Source organism: Pocillopora verrucosa, chromosome 10 (assembly GCF_036669915.1).
Source record: "Pocillopora verrucosa isolate sample1 chromosome 10, ASM3666991v2, whole genome shotgun sequence".
NCBI lineage: Eukaryota > Metazoa > Cnidaria > Anthozoa > Scleractinia > Pocilloporidae > Pocillopora > Pocillopora verrucosa.
In genome coordinates, this window is record NC_089321.1 from 17,021,700 (window position 1) to 17,038,788 (window position 17,089).

Consider the following 17,089-nt stretch of genomic DNA (forward strand, 5'->3'; position numbering starts at 1 on the left):
AGAGGTAAATCTTAAGATGGCAGAAGAAATCAAAGCTCGTGGCGAGTCTGCCAGGTGGCAAAGTGACTGTAAACCTTATAGAACGCATACTGTGAATGCTATCTTAGAGTCAATGAATTAGGAAGAAAGGCAAGAAGGGCGCTTACCTGAACATCAATTTTCCTAACTAGTGAGTGTTGACTGCGATGAACTTTTTGTGATATGACTGCCAGGGATATGCAGATACGGTAGAAGCGCTCACATAAACAGTTCGGAGGCGGGCGATCCTCCCTCTGACTTTGGAACTGCGACAAGTTTATAGCGCAGACTAGCTGGCACAGTTTGGAGCACCTCGAGGGCCTCACTAGGATTATCATACTAGAAGCCTTCGGCTAACTAATCGTAGAAGCGGGTGGTTATCAGAAACGTGTACAGATCTCTGAACCCGGGCCATCGCGAGAACTACTCAATCAGTCACAGGCAGAAGAAGAAAGCGAGATATTCTTTCCAAGAGGAAGGATGTATCAAAACGTTACAGTCATATTTACTGCCTTCCAAAAGCACCTTAACATAGGAAGACACAAATTGAAGCTGGCAAAAGAATCCGCCTTTGATGAGAGCAAGAGGAAATAGACGGAGGCACAAGGTCGGACCTTAGGCAAAAATTCTGACAACCAATCCCTTACTAGCCAGGTGGACCGCTTTGGATGGGCCCATTGGAAAACACAAAAAGCTTATGCCTTTTTCTCAGAAAGCAAGCTGAGAAGTATCTTCCAAACGTGTGCCGGACAGGGGAGGAAACTAGTAAGAAGTGTGGCTTCTCAAATATGGAGTTTAAGAGACGACACAGGCCAGAAATGTTGTATAGGACAGACTGGTTGATAGAGCAGCAGATCGCTTGATACTTCAGCCGAATATCTGCCTTGACAAAAGCTGGTTTATTGAAGAAGTTTTTCTCTGTAAGTATGAATAAGGACGAAGAGGTTGATGCAGATGATCTAGTTTCAGAAACTGAGCGAACAAGGCAGAAGATCAGAAGGGATCTTGAAAAATTTAGACGAAGACTGCAAGGGAGGGTACAGCTGGCAGCTGCCACAGGCTATAAAATAAATACAGACCTTTGCATCTCACTTTCCTCTCAAATTTATCGTCTTTACCCATGAAAACAACTGGATATGTCCTCGGATTTTTTCATCACAGGAAATTTGCAGGAAGCCTACTGGTCAAAATATTGCTGGCTCATTCTTTGAGTCACGCAATTCAAAGTCGGTAAGTCAACGTCGGCAACACTCGATCGAGAGAGATGCAGATTTACATGTAGATATAGGATGCTTTTAAAAAAAGGAAGATATTTTACGATTGAGGTAAGCAGATACATATAGAGACCTGCAGAATATTCTGAAATTTTTGTCTAGCAGACAGCATGAACAGCGAAAAGTATTCGGGTCACGATGCACATCGTGATGCACATGTTAGTTTTGGCGGAGTTCTGCATTGAAGTGTTCGATGGCGGTAAGTATCAACGACAACACTATTTTAGTTTTATCTCTGGAATAGTAGCACAGTTTTTGAATGTAAAAGAACTATTGGTATTTTCTCTCAAGCAAGAGGGCAGAATTTCGCGGCTGTTAAAGCCGAAGTTGATGCACAGGGAACTTGTATGTCAACCAACACTCCGCATGTGACTTTAAAATCTCCTGAAATGAGCGGTAACAAATCATAGACTAATGAATGTTTTGTGCCGTACAAAAGCCATATTTGCTGATTTTAGTAAATCTCCAAAGTAACAAAGGACAAAAGAAAGAAACACTACGATTTCCCATCGACATTTCGCCTACACGCATCTCTCTCGACGTGAAATTAATTTCCATTCCTTAAAAAAAAATCTCGAAAATTGTTCACATTTCTTAGCTTCCTAAATCAACCATCATGGATAACGAGCTGTAACATATAGAGGTTTATAACATAGCTAGTAAATTTGTGTAATCAAATTCAATTGCGCGAGCGTGCTTCATATTCCTATTGTGCACGCTCATGACGTCAGCAAACATATCCCTCGAGAAAAAAATTTTCCATCGGGTTGAAAATGTTATAAAACAATTTGTTCATACGTCAGCTGTGCGTTCATCGAGGTATGAAGCACTTGGGAAGTTTGGAGTGCACTCAAGAAGCTAGAGTTGCTCTCGGTTACCCCTTGAGAAACTCTTATGCATCTTTCGTGCTCTCCAAACTTCCTGCGTGCTTCATATCTCGAAGAACGCACGCTGACGTAGGAAGCAGTTGTTAATTATTGGCCCAACTGACCGCTGAGAGCCAGAATTGCGTGACAGGTGTAGTTGATAGAAGCTTCTAGTCATAGTCGCTAATTTATGAAATGATGGATTATAAAGGGTAATTAAATTAGTGTCGTAGCTTTCTGGCAAGGAGAGATAATTGACTTCAAAGTTATTAAATATTAGATGAATCAAATAAAAACACAGTCATTTCTTTGCCTCTTTTGATTGACAAGCCATCAATTAAATTCATTGATATTTGCATCTTATATTCATTATTGGCTTTTCATATCCTATTTCCAGCTTTGTCTCCTGCATCTAAAAGCTGATAGTAGCCACTTAGAAGCCTGCTGATACTCTACCAACAGTATAAAAAGTGCTACTTTGTTTTGCTGAGAAAGAAATGCAAAATTCCACAAAAACCCAAAAGCTACGAACATATTCAACAACGATCTATTCTTGCCCAGTAATTTGAGCGAGGATTTTTCTTTTCGTTTTTATAGAGGGAGCTGGGTTTGTGATCGATATGTGTCAATCAATGAAGTTTCAGTCAGATAGAGAATATTTAGGTCAAAATTATAAAGATACAGGATACTTGAAGAAAAATTAAATGGAATGGAAAATATTTTAAAGAGATGATTGCAGAATATCTAGTTGGAACTACAGTGTATAGCAATACAAACTGCTGGAATTAATGGAATACAGGATAGTTAGGCCAATAGTTCATAGGAAATGGTATACTCAAACTAATTTTTTCTTGGAAACCTGCAAATAATACATTCAAACCTACAATCAAACCAGTTCTTTGTAGCCTTTTTTTTTGTCCTCCACCTGACACAAGACACAAAACTCCAAACACTGCAATCAATAATCCATAAAACCATTTTTTGTGTGTATTAATTGCGTGTAAACATAACATCTCTTCTGATTAACCTACTTGTATAAATAACGAATTACATGATATGCAACAAATTTGCTTGCTGATAATTTCACTGACAACCTAACTGTTTATATATTTTTTTCAAAATTTAATATTTAATTAATTTAATTTAATCTAATATGTTACATGAAAGACACTTTTCTTTACATATTATTCAGAATGCAAAGTTTCCATGAGCAATAGCATATTTTACATTCCATGTATGGTATCTCATGTCTTGGCCAGTTCCTGACTTTTTTTGATAGAAATTGCCATTGCAAAGGCAGACGAAACTTTAGGCACAAGCTGAAACATTTCTTCACACTAAGCCTGAAAATTGTAGACGTTAAGAAACCATTCAAAGCATCAGAGGTAACGAATGACTAGAAAAATATCCTGAAAATAAAACTGTGAACACCTAAAAATAAAGTTGACATATTGGCCAATGAAATTCTCAAAGACATTTCTCCAACGCAATAAATCAGTAGCCTCATAATGTCAACAGCAACCAATAGAAACATTGCCTTTTCTGGTGTTTTCTCATAACATTGCTGGCTGAGAGCGAGGTGAGTAGATTACAGAGGAGTTGTAGACAGTTCAGATCAGTTTTAGACCTTTTATATTTCAGCCGACGGTATAACAGTTTCAGTTTAAACCGCTTTAACACGGAAAGATATAAGGTAAGGGATGAATAATTTCATCTTAGTACAGGAAACTTACTATAAATTTGTCTTGGTGTGACCAGAAGAAAATAAAGTTTTTCTTTACACTCTCTTCTGGCACACAGAACACGAACCGATTTTCCGTGTGTCACACAGGACTTCGAGGCAAATATCCTGTACGAAATACATGAAATTGAATTTCAATTCCCTTTATTTTTTGTCTTCATAATTACGTTTATGGTAAACATTTTTTGCAAGTAATTTTCATTTTCTAGCATTCTGAAAGTATACAGTTAGAGCTCAAAAAATTTAGTTTGCTCAGAATAGACTGTGACAACCATCAACTCGGCAATTTCACCTTAACAATATTGGGGTTTATTTCTTTCAGTTGCATCAGACATGATGAAACTATTGACCTTGGTTTGTCTCCTTGCTCTTCATATGGAGCCTTGCAAGTCAGATTTTACATGCATTTCCCACCAGGATCCAACAATCGCTTGAATGACGCGGGTGAAAATGTTGCAAACAATGCCAGACTCTCTGATTCACAGGTGGGCCGCCCTTATGCAACACTCAATTTACTTGCACAAGCCTAAAAAAAATTAGCTCCTTTTTTTCAGCCCAAACGTTTAGATATATTAGAGCATTGCTTCCTTGAAAAGGAGAAATAACGCTCGGCTGAAATGTCGAATTATGTGATCGCAGCGAGACCAGTCTAAATATGGCTAGAGCTTTTCTATTTTAGTTTTAGTCTTGGATTAACTCCAAATTTTTAATTTAAGTAACTTAAAATGTCTTCCCATAATTTCAAGGCTTTAGAGTTCAACTACTCAAACAATAGTCGGAAATTCGTAGGTCTAACAAACTCGTCAGAGCGCATTCTATTTGTCTTTTGAAGTCTAGCAGGTTTTCCGAAGTTCAAAGACGGGGATTTCTAATAGAGAAGTCAAAACCTATTTCTTTCTTAATAGAGTCAGAATTTCCGACAAAAAAAAATAATAATAACATTCATCTCTGTTTATTTTCTTTTTAGAACAACGACAAGTGCGGATACAATGTGGGTGACAAATATGATGATAACCCGAGAGACAATATCCCTGAGAACAGACAAGAACCAATGGTAAGGCACACTGATAGTCAGTATGCTGGAATCGTGGCCAAGGGGTAAAGCCCTGTCAGCGGGGGAACAACACTCTTAGCTACGCCACAGAAACCGCGAGAAACTCCCGTGGAGCAGATCACTAGGCGTGTCAGCTGCCTGACCCTTCTGAAGCAAAACACCTTATTAGATATGCATGTGCATTATATTTTAAAATTAGCTTGTAAAAGTTGTGAAAAACTTTTAGGAATTTTACATGAGTAGATGTTCCTCTCATGCGTAAACTGAAGTGGATATCATGCGGACAAATCAGCATGGAGCAGGACCAAAGACTGACGACAGGGTGGAAACACAAGTCATTTTACAGTACATGTGCCAGCCGTTTCCGGATGGAAAGATGCCCACAGGTGATGTGGATGCCGACTACGAATATCACACCATTCGAAATGGTCAAACAGCCACTTCTAACACATTTGCTGACCAATCTCCGGAGTCACATCAAATTTCGAAACATAACGGACTTCATGAGCTGTACAATTACTATCAAGCTTATTATCGCAGATATAGAAATAAAGGTAAGATTTCTGTTTCTCTCTCTCCTTCTCTCTGTGCCTCTATCAATCTTAGTTTGGCATTTGTAAGGTCTTTACCCAAGGGAACAGTTACTGTGGCAACCATCTTACAAGGCAATATTGCTTTCTATCTCTCTCTTTCTCTCTGTGCCTGTACCCATCAATCTTAGATTAGTATTTAGAAGGTCTTTACCCAAAGGGAACAGCTATCGTAGCAACCATCTTACAAATCAGAAAGGTATAAATGCATCGAGCAATTTAGTAATTTGTGTTTCAAAACACCAAATCTGCGTGAAATAAATTGTGTTTTACAAAGAATCGATATGTGTTCAGTAACAGAGAATGTTTTTATCCTTCACAGGTTTGTTCACCGCTGACCAACCGCTTGCTGGCGATCTATCAATTTACACACGACAGAATTGTCAAGGTACCATAAGGGGCGCGGACATCCCGAAGAACGCAATTACTATCCGTACTGGGAACCCACACCATAGAAGGACATTGCTATCCTTGTCAGCGATGAAAAGACTGAGGGGCTGATGAAGAAATACGTTAATAGTCCCAATTATGGGCTCAAATGTGAGGCATATCACCAGCAATACTCGATCATAGTCGTTTCTATTCCTCTGATACTTATTTCTTACTTTCCATTTTAGATATGTGTATTATGTCTAAAGTGCTGAAAGATTAAACTGACTGCCCCTTAGACAACCAAGGTGTTGTTGCTGAAAAATGTGTGGCCAAATACATCACCAGGGACAGGTGTATAGCGGCTAAAGGACCTTGGCAGGGTTCATCACAAATTACTTGGAGAGGACTGCTGGAGTATTGAGCACTTGTAAAGATGTGAGTGACATGAAGCTGGCAAAAGGCGTGCCCTACGAGGCACATAAGATATCACAAGGATGTGATAACAAAAAACAGTATGTATTCTTGAAAGACCTCCTGAGGTCCCTGATCTACGTTCCATCTACCGTCGTCAACCACAACGGAAGGCAATTTTTCCGCTTACAAATGGAAAGTCCCTTGCTTTCCATCTAACACAACACAGCGTTGTGTTATACGGATAAGGTAAGAAAGATCAAATGTATGTTTTGTAAAAGTTTAATATTTTGCACCCTACTTTCAATGGGAAACCACAGTCTATTAGTTCGTCCAGGAATTTAAATTCTTAAGCAAGTTAGTGACAGGACTGAATAAATTTCAAAAGCTACACCAGCTTGTGCTATCTTTTTAAATTGTATAGACCACAATGGTGAATAGCGCTTTTCGTACGCGTTGAAAGTGATTAGCAAGTACAGTACTAATCATCTTCAAGCGCACAAGATCTCACAGGGATATGATAATAAGAAACAATATCTTCTTCTCAACAGACCTCCTCAAGTGATCTACGCTCCATCCACCGTCGTCAACCACAATGGAATCAACATGGAAGGCAATTATCACCAAGTAAGAAAAATGTTAAATCAAAATATGAAGAGTCACACACTGAGCCAGCTTATCAACATTAAAGTTTATTCCATGATAACCACACCAGGTTAAACTCACATCTAACCATGTACATCAAACTTGCCCAAAGAATTTGATAGAGTGTGACGCTACGATCCTCCCCTCTACAGTCTGCGCTTCTGGCTCAAGAAATTTTTGCTCTATAATCTTTATCGATCTTAAAACTTGATGCAACTTTAACTGAAATGATAAAATTCCTGTCAATTCTTTTAATAATTTATTAAGAATTTACTTAAGAACTGTAATTTAAAAATTACAATTTGGAATGACATTCTGTATATTTAGACTAACACTGTTATAAAAAGGTATTCAAACAAGAGAGAACCTTTCATAAATGCAATTGCAAGTACAAAATACACTTGCTTTTATTAAAGTAGAGTTCTTTTATGAGTATTTACATTTACAAAGGCAATAACATTCAGCCTCAGGAACAAAACCTCTTTTGTGTTCCATCCCACCTGGTGTTTAAATAATTTTTTTTGTCCTTAATGATGTGTTGACGATAAGGTCGTAATTCATGACTCATCTAAAGTAGATTTAAACTCGAGATTAGACATTTTTTTTTTACGCTTCGTGCTCTTGCCGGGTATAAATCATACTTAATTAGTAGCGTTAGACAGCGCTTTATCTCTTCAGCGGAGCCTTTTCAATATTTCTGAGATATTCCTTCTTTCTTCAGATGTTAAATAGATGAGTTCCTAGCAGTACTACACAAGGCATAGTACTCTTCCTTGGGGGATACCAATCTATCAAATGTCACTCCCTTCCCAGTAGTTCTTCTTGTACTCTTTCATATCACTGGCTGGATAGATGCATTGTAGAACTCAAGCCGAGTGTCCTCCTGCCCAGGAATAAAACGCACTGAACCTTAAAGGCTTAAACTCGGTATTTTTTAGCTGATGTTCAGCCTGGGAACCATTTGGCTACTGAATCGCGAATCGCCGAGCTCCATAAAGTCAAAAGAAAACCGACACTTTTCTACCCTTCATCAAATTAAACTTGTGAGTCTAAAGGATAAATTTAAAATCTGTAGCTAGTAATTTACAATCCAAGTTAATTTTCTCCATCCAAAAGTTAGCTCCATGGAGTCCTATTCATTTTAGTGCTATCGAGGAGGAGAAATATGTAGAATTGTCACCTGTCGTTAGAAGGACGACACTTCATCACAAATTAAATTTACCACGCCATCCGTTGGCCATCAAATCTAAGAACTACTCTTAGAAACTAAGACGTTATAGCTTAGTATCATAGTTATGTGAATTAGTGGTGTCCATATTTGTTCGTTGCGCGGAATCTCTGGCTCTCTCTTAATAAGGATTCACGTTGTCGTCAAATTCCTTCGAAGGAGTAAACTTAGAGCAGCATTTTTGAAGCTCTAATTTGAACATAGGTAACTGAAAGGCTTAAAGTATAGGATTTACCATGGAGTTGAAGTATTGCAAAGTCTTTACAATTAGTAAAGTATAGTATTAGTGGTCACTGGCTACATCTTCAATTGAAGACCATCCAAACACAGCGCTACAAATAATTATAGGTAGCTAACAGAAAGCAGAAACGACAGTTTCAATTAACAATGTGTTATTTAGTTTCTTATTTTGCTGCGCTCGAATTCCTGGAAAATTCTGCCGCGTTTGTTGGCGAATGAGTACATACGAGGCACAGGTGATCGCTAAGGAAAAAAAAAAGTCACTAATACCACAATTATGGAAGAGGATTTGGAAAGATGAATCGCATTTTTGAAACTGAAAGGAAGTAAAAAAGGAACATTATTGCCGCCAGTATCCACACAAATGCAAAGCTGTAGATATAACTTCTGATGCTTAGCGTGCGGTGAGAACATCAAGACTCAGCTCCGATTTGTTTCCCCGAGAAATTTAGATGTACTGTATCACTGACTCAGTACGAGATGTTGGCCACTGATTCAATTCAAATCTCATCAGCCCTTTAGCCCAGTCTTATCCTAGTCTTCCTTAAGAATAAAAATGAAAATCCCTTAATCAACATGCATTTACGAAGAGTCTCATTCAGTCTTTTTCATCTCTGGTGTAAAGAAGCTTTTATCAAATCAGTTTACATCAGACGACAAACGATGATCCCAACTCCTTTGATTGATCCCCTTTTAGAATAATTCGAATTAAGTATCCAGTATTACATACATTCTATGAACCAGTTCACAATATGGGCGTTGTTGGTTTTTGGCACTGCCATCTTAAGTAGCCCGGTGAAACTTTCTGCGATCTTTTTTAAAGGAAAGCAAATACAAATTACAAATCCTGAAGTAAAGAAGTTTGATTACTTGGTAATGACATGTATTTGTTTGGGCAAACTAGGATCTACTAGCGAGTTTTCCTTTCTGATCGTTTCATAATAAATTTAATTTGCGCCCTTGATTATTACAGAAACGCGTTATGAACAATTTAGGAAATTCTGCAATGATACTTTGTACTGATCTCCATTAATCAGGACTCGATGTAAAAGATAAATGATGACTTGAACTAAAGACACTCTAAGTCGTAGCCAGGGTAATTAGGAAACACTCCTTACAAAAATTTCCGGGAGCCAATACTTTGCTCAGAGAAAGAGTTGCCAGGGCTGCAACGTATAATTTCATCATAGAGAAGCTCAAATTGTTTATTGAAATCGCCGAAGGTGGGAAGAGGAAATCGCTTAAGAAGAGCTCGAGTCATACGAAAAAAGAACATGGGATACACAGGGCACCCAAAAGCTCTCTCTCAGCTTTATATTCCAGTAGTTTATTTTCGCACTTGCTGCATGTGTAGCGCAAAAAAGTGCCTCACGCGATTCATTCATCACGTGCGCAAACCTATGCGAAGATACAGCAAACATAATAACATCTGCAATCAATTAGTTCGTGTCAGTGTCATATGTCACACGAAAGACATTTTTCTTTACATATTATTCAGAATGCAAACTTTCTATGAGCAACACAGAAATTAATTCGTGTCAGTGCAATTAGTTCCACGAATTAAAGACACTTTTCTATACATATAATTCAGTTCAAGTGATAACTTGAACTAAAGACACTCTAAGCCATAGCCAGGGCAATTACGAAACATTCCTTGTAAAAATTTCCGGGAGCCAATACTTTACTCAGAGAAAGAGTTGCCAGGGCTGCAACGCATAATTTCATCATAGAGAAGCCCAAATTGTTTATGCAACAAAGGTAATAACATTAACCTGCAATCAGTTTAAATTAGTTCGTGTCAGTGTAATATGTCACATGAAAGACACTTTTCTTTACATATTATTCAGAATGCAAACTTTCTATGAGCAACAGCACGCGCTTTGTATATTTACTTTCCACGTATGGTATCTCAGGCCTTGGCCAGTTCCTGACTTCTTTCGGTAGAAATTGTCACTCCAAAAGCAGACGAAACTTTAAGCACAAGCTCAAACATTGCTTTACACTAAGCAAAAAAATTGTAGACGTTAAGAAACCATCCGAAGCATTAGACGAAACGAATAACTAGAAAAATGTCTTGAAAATTAAAACGCGAACACCAACAAATAAAGTTGATAGATTGGCTAATGAGGTGCTCCAAGACATTTCTCCAACGCAATAAATCAGCGAGCTCATAATGTCAACAGTAACCATAGACACATTGCCTTTTCTAAATGTTTTTCTTAAAACAACGCTTTGAGAGTTAGTTGGGCAGATTGCTCATGAGTTCGAAACAGTAAGGATCAGTCTTAGACCTTTAAGTTCAGTAAATGTTATAGTACTTTTAAAACAGTAAGTTTAAAAAGACATAAGGTAAGGAATGAAGGACTTATTTTATCTCAATGTAGAAACGTAACACAGATGTTTCTTGATAAATGAGAAGAATGAAATGTCTTGTTTACTTTACACCCCATCAAGGCACACGGAAGACAAGCCGCTATCGAGAAAAGGGCGAAAATCAGCTACTTCGTGCGCCACATAGGACATCGAGGTAGATATTCTCTAAGCAATTCACGACCCTAAATTTAGTTTCTTTCTATGTGACACATAATTAAGTTTTATGGTATACACTTATCGAAAGCAATTTTCAAAATTTCCAGCGTTCTGAAAGAACATAGTCAAAAGTCAATCATAATTCATTCTGAAATAAATTTTATTTTGAAAAATTGAAATTGTCTTTTTCTGCAATGGCGTAAATTGCACTTCCCCAGTGAGAATTATTGCATTACTCGAGAATATACTTTAAAATCTTCACTCAATTTCAGTTTGACAATTTTAAAGTTTGTTTCTTTCAGTTACACCAGACATAATGAAGCTATTGATCTTGGTTTGTCTCCTTGCCCTTCATACGAAGCCTTGCAAGTCAGATTTATACATGCATTTCCCGCCAGGATCCAATAATCGCTTGAATGGCGCGGGTGAAAACGTTGCAAACAATGCCAGACTCTTTGATTCACAGGTAGGCCGCCCCTATCCAAGACTTGATTTACTTGCAAAAGCCTAAAATATAAACATCTTTTTTCGGCCCAAACGTTTAGATATATTAGAGTATTGCTTCCTTGAAAAGGAGAAATAACGCTAGTCTGAAATTTCAAATTTTGTGATTGGCGCGAGACCAATCTACACATGGCTAGAGCTTTCCCATTTTAGTTTTAGTCTTGGATGAACGCCATATATAGCTTAAAAGAAGAAGCTTAAAATGTCCTCATAATTTCAAGGCTTTAACGTTTGATTACTCAAACAGTAGTCGTAGGTGTTTTTATGTTCATAATTCCCTGGACCGTAAATGGATCTGCTTTCTCATGGAGGAGCGCACGAAAGTTAACTTAAAAAATCTTGGGTCTAATCAACTCGTTAGAGAGCATTCAATTTGTCTCTTAAAGTTCCGAAGTTCAAAGTTGGGGATTTCTAAGGGAGAGCGGTCTAAACCTTTTAGGTAGAAATGTGGTTAATATAATTTTAACCTCAACTCAGCCCAACCTGTTTATTTCTTAGTAGAGTCAGAACTTCTGACAAAAAAAACATTCATCTCTTTTTACTTTGTTTTTAGAACAACGACAAGTGCGGATACAATGTGGGTGACAAATATGATGATAACCCCGGAGATAATATCAACGAGAAAAGACAAGAACCAATGGTAAAGCAAGGCAAACCTTAGGTGCTATTAGCTTGGTTTGTAACATGTATGATACTAAAGTGTCGTGCAGAGTATGGGAGAAGATGAATCAAGGTAAAAAGCCCGAGGGGGGAAGCCCTGTCATCGGGGGAACAACACTCTTAGTTACACCACAGAAATCGCGAGAAACTCCTATGGAACGGATCCTAGGTGTGTAAGGTGCCCGACCCTTCTGAAGCAAAGTACATTTTTTAGATGTGCATATGCACTATATTTTACAATTATCTGATAAAAGTTGAAAAAATCAAACAAAGTTGTATATTTTAATTTTTTTGTTTTTTTGAGGAATTTTACATGAGCGGATGCTCCTCTCATGCAAAAACTGAAGTGGATATCATGTGGACAAATCAGCATGGAACAGGACCAAAGACTGACGACAGGGTGGAAACACAAGTCATCTTACAGTACATGTGCCAGCCGTTCCCGGGGGGCGAGATGCCCACTGGTGATGTGGATGCCGACTACGAATATCACACCATTCGAAATGGTCAAACATCCACGTCTAACACATTTGCTGATCAGACTCAAGAGTCAAATCAAATTTCGAAACATAACGGACTTCATGAGCCGTACAACTATTATCAGGCCTACTATCGCAGATATAGAAATAAAGGTATGATTGCTGTTTATCTCTCTCTCTCCTTCTCTCTGTACCTCTATCTATCAATCTTAGTTTAGAATTTATGAGGTCTTTACCCAAAGGGAACAGTTACTGAGGCAACCATCTTACAAGGTAAGATTGCTGTCTATCTCTCTTCTTCTCTCTGTGCCTCTATCTATCAATTTTAGTTTAGTATTTATGAGGTCTTCACCCAAAGGGAACAGTTACTGTGGCAACCATCTTACAAGGTAAGATTGCCGTTTCTCTCTCTCTCCTCCTCTCTGAGCCTCTCTTTACCCAAAGGGAACCGTTACTGTGGCAACCATCTTACAAATCAGAAAAGTATAAAGACATCGAACAATTAGACAATTTGTATTTCAAAACACCAAATCTGCGTGAAATAAATTGTGTTTTACCAGGAATCTATCTGTCTTTAAAAGAGAATATTTTTATCCTTTACAGGTTTGTTCACCGCTGACCAGCAGCTTGCTGGCGATTTACCTATTTACACGCGGCAGAATAGTCAAGGTACCATAAGGGGAATGGAGGTCCCTGAAGAACGCGATTACTATCCATACTGGGGACCCACACCATGGAAGGATATTGCTATCCTTGTCAGCGATGGAAAGACTGAGGAGCTGATGAAGAGATATGTTAATAGTTCCAATTATGGGCTCAAATGTAAGGCATATCACCAGCAATACTCGATCATGATCGTTTCTATTCCTCTGATACTTATTTCTTACTTTCCATTTTAGATATGTGCATTATGCCAAAAGGGCTAAAAGATCAAACTGACTGCCCCCCAGACAACCAAGGTGTTGTAGCTGAAAAATGTGTGGCCAAATACATCACCAGGGACAGGTGTATAGCAGCCAAAGGAACTTGGACAGGGTTCATCACAAATTACTTGGAGAGGACTGCCGGAGTATTGAGCACTTGTAAAGGTGTGGGTGACATGAAGCTGGCAAAAGGCGTGCCCTACGAAGCACACAAGATATCACAAGGATGTGATAACAAGAAACAGTTTGTTCTTCTCGAGAGACCTCCTGAAGTGATCTACGCCCCATCTACCGCCGTCAACCACAATGGAATCAACATGGAAGGCAAATTTTCCTCTTACAAATGGAAGGTCCCTTGCTTCCCATCCAACACAACACAGCGTTGTGTTATACGGTTAAGGTGAGAAAGATCAAATGTATGTTTTATAAAAGTTTGATATTTAGCATCCTACTTTCAATGGATAATCACATTCTATTAACTCGTCCACGAATTCAAATTCTTAAGCAAGTTGGTGACAGGACTGAATAAATTTCCAAAAGCTACATCAGTTTGTACTGTCTTCAAATGTTATCAAATTGTATAGACCACAGAGGTGAATAGTGGTTTACGTGCGTGCCGATTGGCTGGTTTTGGAAGTTTTAGCAAGTACAGCGCTAATCATCTTCGAGTAACCGAAGAGACAAAATACCCTGTCAGCAATTTAATTTCCGACCGTTTTTTGGTATATTGACAGAAAAAAACTGATTTTTTTTTGGTTCCTGTGTGGTATATATACTAAAACAATTTTTCACCTCAGTGTCGGTGCAAGTAGTGTTTATTACCCCCAGTTCAGTGAATGATTGATATACATATATCTATGTTTTTCTAGATACAACATCACCACTGATGACGTACCAAGGGAATTCAATGCTTCTCATAATTACAAGTAGGTGTCGATATCTTGCGCTCTTATTTCTTGATTTACTAAGGACTTTAGAAAAAAGTGTTCGAAACATGCTGCAAATTTGGCAAGCTAATGTCAGAATCAACACACGGAAATCTACATTAAGTTAACAGCACAAGTTAAAAAGGGACCCGTGAACCAGTTAAGAATGGAAGGTACTACTTGGCTAAGTAAAGAAGAATAGCTCCTAAATAATTCCAAATTTTAGCCTTTACACATTTTAGAGCAGCGCTTAGAACATTGCGTGACGGTTGATTTTGTATTTGCAGACTCGAAAATAACCCGAAAACAAAATCCGTTGATAAAACAGAGCTACAACTGGCCTTGAATACCGCACAAGTCGGGAGAACCTTCCAAGACAGAAGTCATGTGATCCTCCTTAAACCGCGAAACATAATGCAACCGGAACATCAGAATCGCACCATTCGTTACATCGGGGGGATTGGAAAAAGAGGAAACATTGTACAGACCTATCCTGCCATGGAATATCGTTTTTTTCCTGAACGCATCACTGTCACAACAGAGGAAATTGTGTGTTTCGTCTGGTCTGGTATGAAGAAAAACCTTTATTTAGCATGTTGAATTAAAACTTTTTCTGCAAAAATTAGGTGTAGCTGAAAGAGAAATTTTCGACTGTCGTTGTATCCTTTTGTTTCACAATTTCCTCAATCCTCATCCCATTAACTTATAAACTCTTATTGTACAGACACATGCATATCATGTTGTACCAAAATTGCATCAAAAATTAATTTTTGCTATTTCTTTTGGTTCTTAAGGTTCTAACAACAATCCTCAGCACTATGATGGACAAGGAACAGCTGGTAAGAAATTGCTGGACATATCTATCACAATTATTGCCAGTAACATAAAATAATGGCCAGATCACATTTATGTTACTGCCATGATCCTGGATGAGAAAAAATGGACGCAGTTTACTCAAAACTTTGCGTTTTCTTTCCCAGGAACGGATCGCACAAACGTGTGTTGGATTAAGGAAGGGTGCAAAACTCTGGCGCCGAAATCTTGTTCCAGACTCCCCTTTGACGTCGTTGAATACGTTGAAAGATTTGACAGCTACACTTTGAATCTTCACCTCAACAGGGGGTGTTTAGCCCGTGACAAACCACTGGATTCTCAACTCAATAATGCCCCAGCCTCCTGCAACCCACCGTGCTTCCGCCTTACGAAGCCTGGGGATTACTGTTACATGGGTACGCGCAATAACAATTTCTCCAATCGACGTCACATTGGTCAGATTACTGTCATCAAACCTGCAAAGTGATATAACATTACATGCTATAGCTAAATTCAGGATCATTACTCGATGGTGTAGGTTTTTCAATGTTGAGAATTTCGTGGCAAAAAATAAAACGCGGAAATAAGGGCATTTATGTTTAGTTCACGGTTGTACTTCATTTTTACGAAAGGTGTTGGTATTTGCGAACAGTTATCTTGAAAAATAAAGTGAGAAATTATGGGTTATATGTGCATTCGTGACTAATTTTCTTAGTGGATGACCTTTTAAGATGTAATTCGTTTTAATTTCTCAAGCATTTAGCGAATTAATATCAATGAGAAATCAAGACAATAGCTTATATTTCAAAATTACTTTATAAGTACAGCGACATGGGCAACCTCTTGTGTTAACTTCCGCATATGCAATTAATTAGGCCTTCCTGTAGTGACCGCCTAGGCGTCAATAGGAACATCTACACAAGTGTTAGTAGCATATGTCAGTAGTATGGCTTATAACCAATCACAGAGCAGTATTTTGTACCACATGATCCATTTTCAACGATCACAATGCGTAAATGAGCCACACCCCAAAACTTGAAAAAACAACGTCTAATTATTCACCTAACCATGGTAAGACCAAAAACCTCTTGAGACTTAAATTGAGAACATCAAGACTCAGCACCGATTTGTTTCCCTGAAAAATTTAGATGTACTGTATCACTGATTCAGTACGGGCTGTTGGCCATTGATCCAATTCAAATCTCATTGGCCCTTAAGCCCAGTCCTATCCTAGTCTTCCTTAAGAGTAAAATGAAAATTCCTTCATTAACATGCATTTACGAAGAGTCTCATTCTGTCTTTTTCATCTCTGGTGTAAAGAGGCTTTTATCAAATCAGTTTACATCAGACGAGAAACGATGATCCCAACTCCTTTGATTAATCCCCTTTTAGAATAATTCGAATTAAGTATCCAGTATTACATACATTCTATGAACCAGTTCACGATATGGGCGTTGTTGGTTTTTGGCATTGCCATCTTAAGTAGCCCGGTGAAACTTTCTGCGATCTTTTTTAAAGGAAAGCAAATACAAATTACAAATCCTGGAGTAAAGAAGTTTGATTACTTCATAATGAAATGTATTTGTTTGGGTGAACCAGGATCTGTTGGCGAGTTTTCCTTTCTGATCGTTTCATAATAAATTTAATTTGCGCCCTTGATTATTACAGAAACGCGTTATGAACAATTTAGGAAATTCTGCTGTGATACTTTGCACTGATCTCCATTAATTAGGATTCGATGTAAAAGATAAGTGATGACTTGAACTAAAGACACTCTAAGTCGTAGCCAGGGCAATTAGGAAACACTCCTTGCAAA

At 38.2% G+C, this 17,089-nt stretch overlaps 1 protein-coding gene and 1 pseudogene across 6 annotated transcripts; one reads left to right on the top strand and one right to left on the bottom strand.

The window, feature by feature from the left end:
- Positions 1-1,240: 1,240 nt before the first annotated feature.
- On the top strand, positions 1,241-15,949 carry LOC131782664 (protein DD3-3). 6 transcript variants are annotated; one of them, XM_066173597.1, is made up of 17 exons: positions 1,249-1,343; positions 2,556-4,384; positions 4,867-5,507; positions 5,866-6,083; positions 6,161-6,575; positions 6,878-6,953; positions 7,693-8,014; positions 10,894-10,966; positions 11,271-11,434; positions 12,026-12,112; positions 12,437-12,764; positions 13,215-13,433; positions 13,511-13,934; positions 14,404-14,460; positions 14,748-15,028; positions 15,255-15,299; positions 15,441-15,949. In XM_066173597.1, exons 7-17 carry the CDS (start codon positions 7,913-7,915, stop codon positions 15,758-15,760), a joined length of 2,100 nt encoding a protein of 699 aa, XP_066029694.1. In that variant the 5' UTR covers positions 1,249-1,343; positions 2,556-4,384; positions 4,867-5,507; positions 5,866-6,083; positions 6,161-6,575; positions 6,878-6,953; positions 7,693-7,912; the 3' UTR covers positions 15,761-15,949. The 6 variants fall into 6 exon arrangements, with proteins under 6 accessions (XP_066029697.1, XP_066029693.1, XP_066029694.1 ...); XM_066173598.1 differs by having other exon boundaries at positions 2,556-3,851; positions 4,222-4,384; positions 5,866-6,575; XM_066173600.1 differs by having other exon boundaries at positions 1,241-1,343; positions 4,222-4,384; positions 5,866-6,575.
- Positions 8,321-9,221, bottom strand: LOC136283903 (adenosine receptor A3-like; annotated as a pseudogene).
- Positions 15,950-17,089: the final 1,140 nt, after the last annotated feature.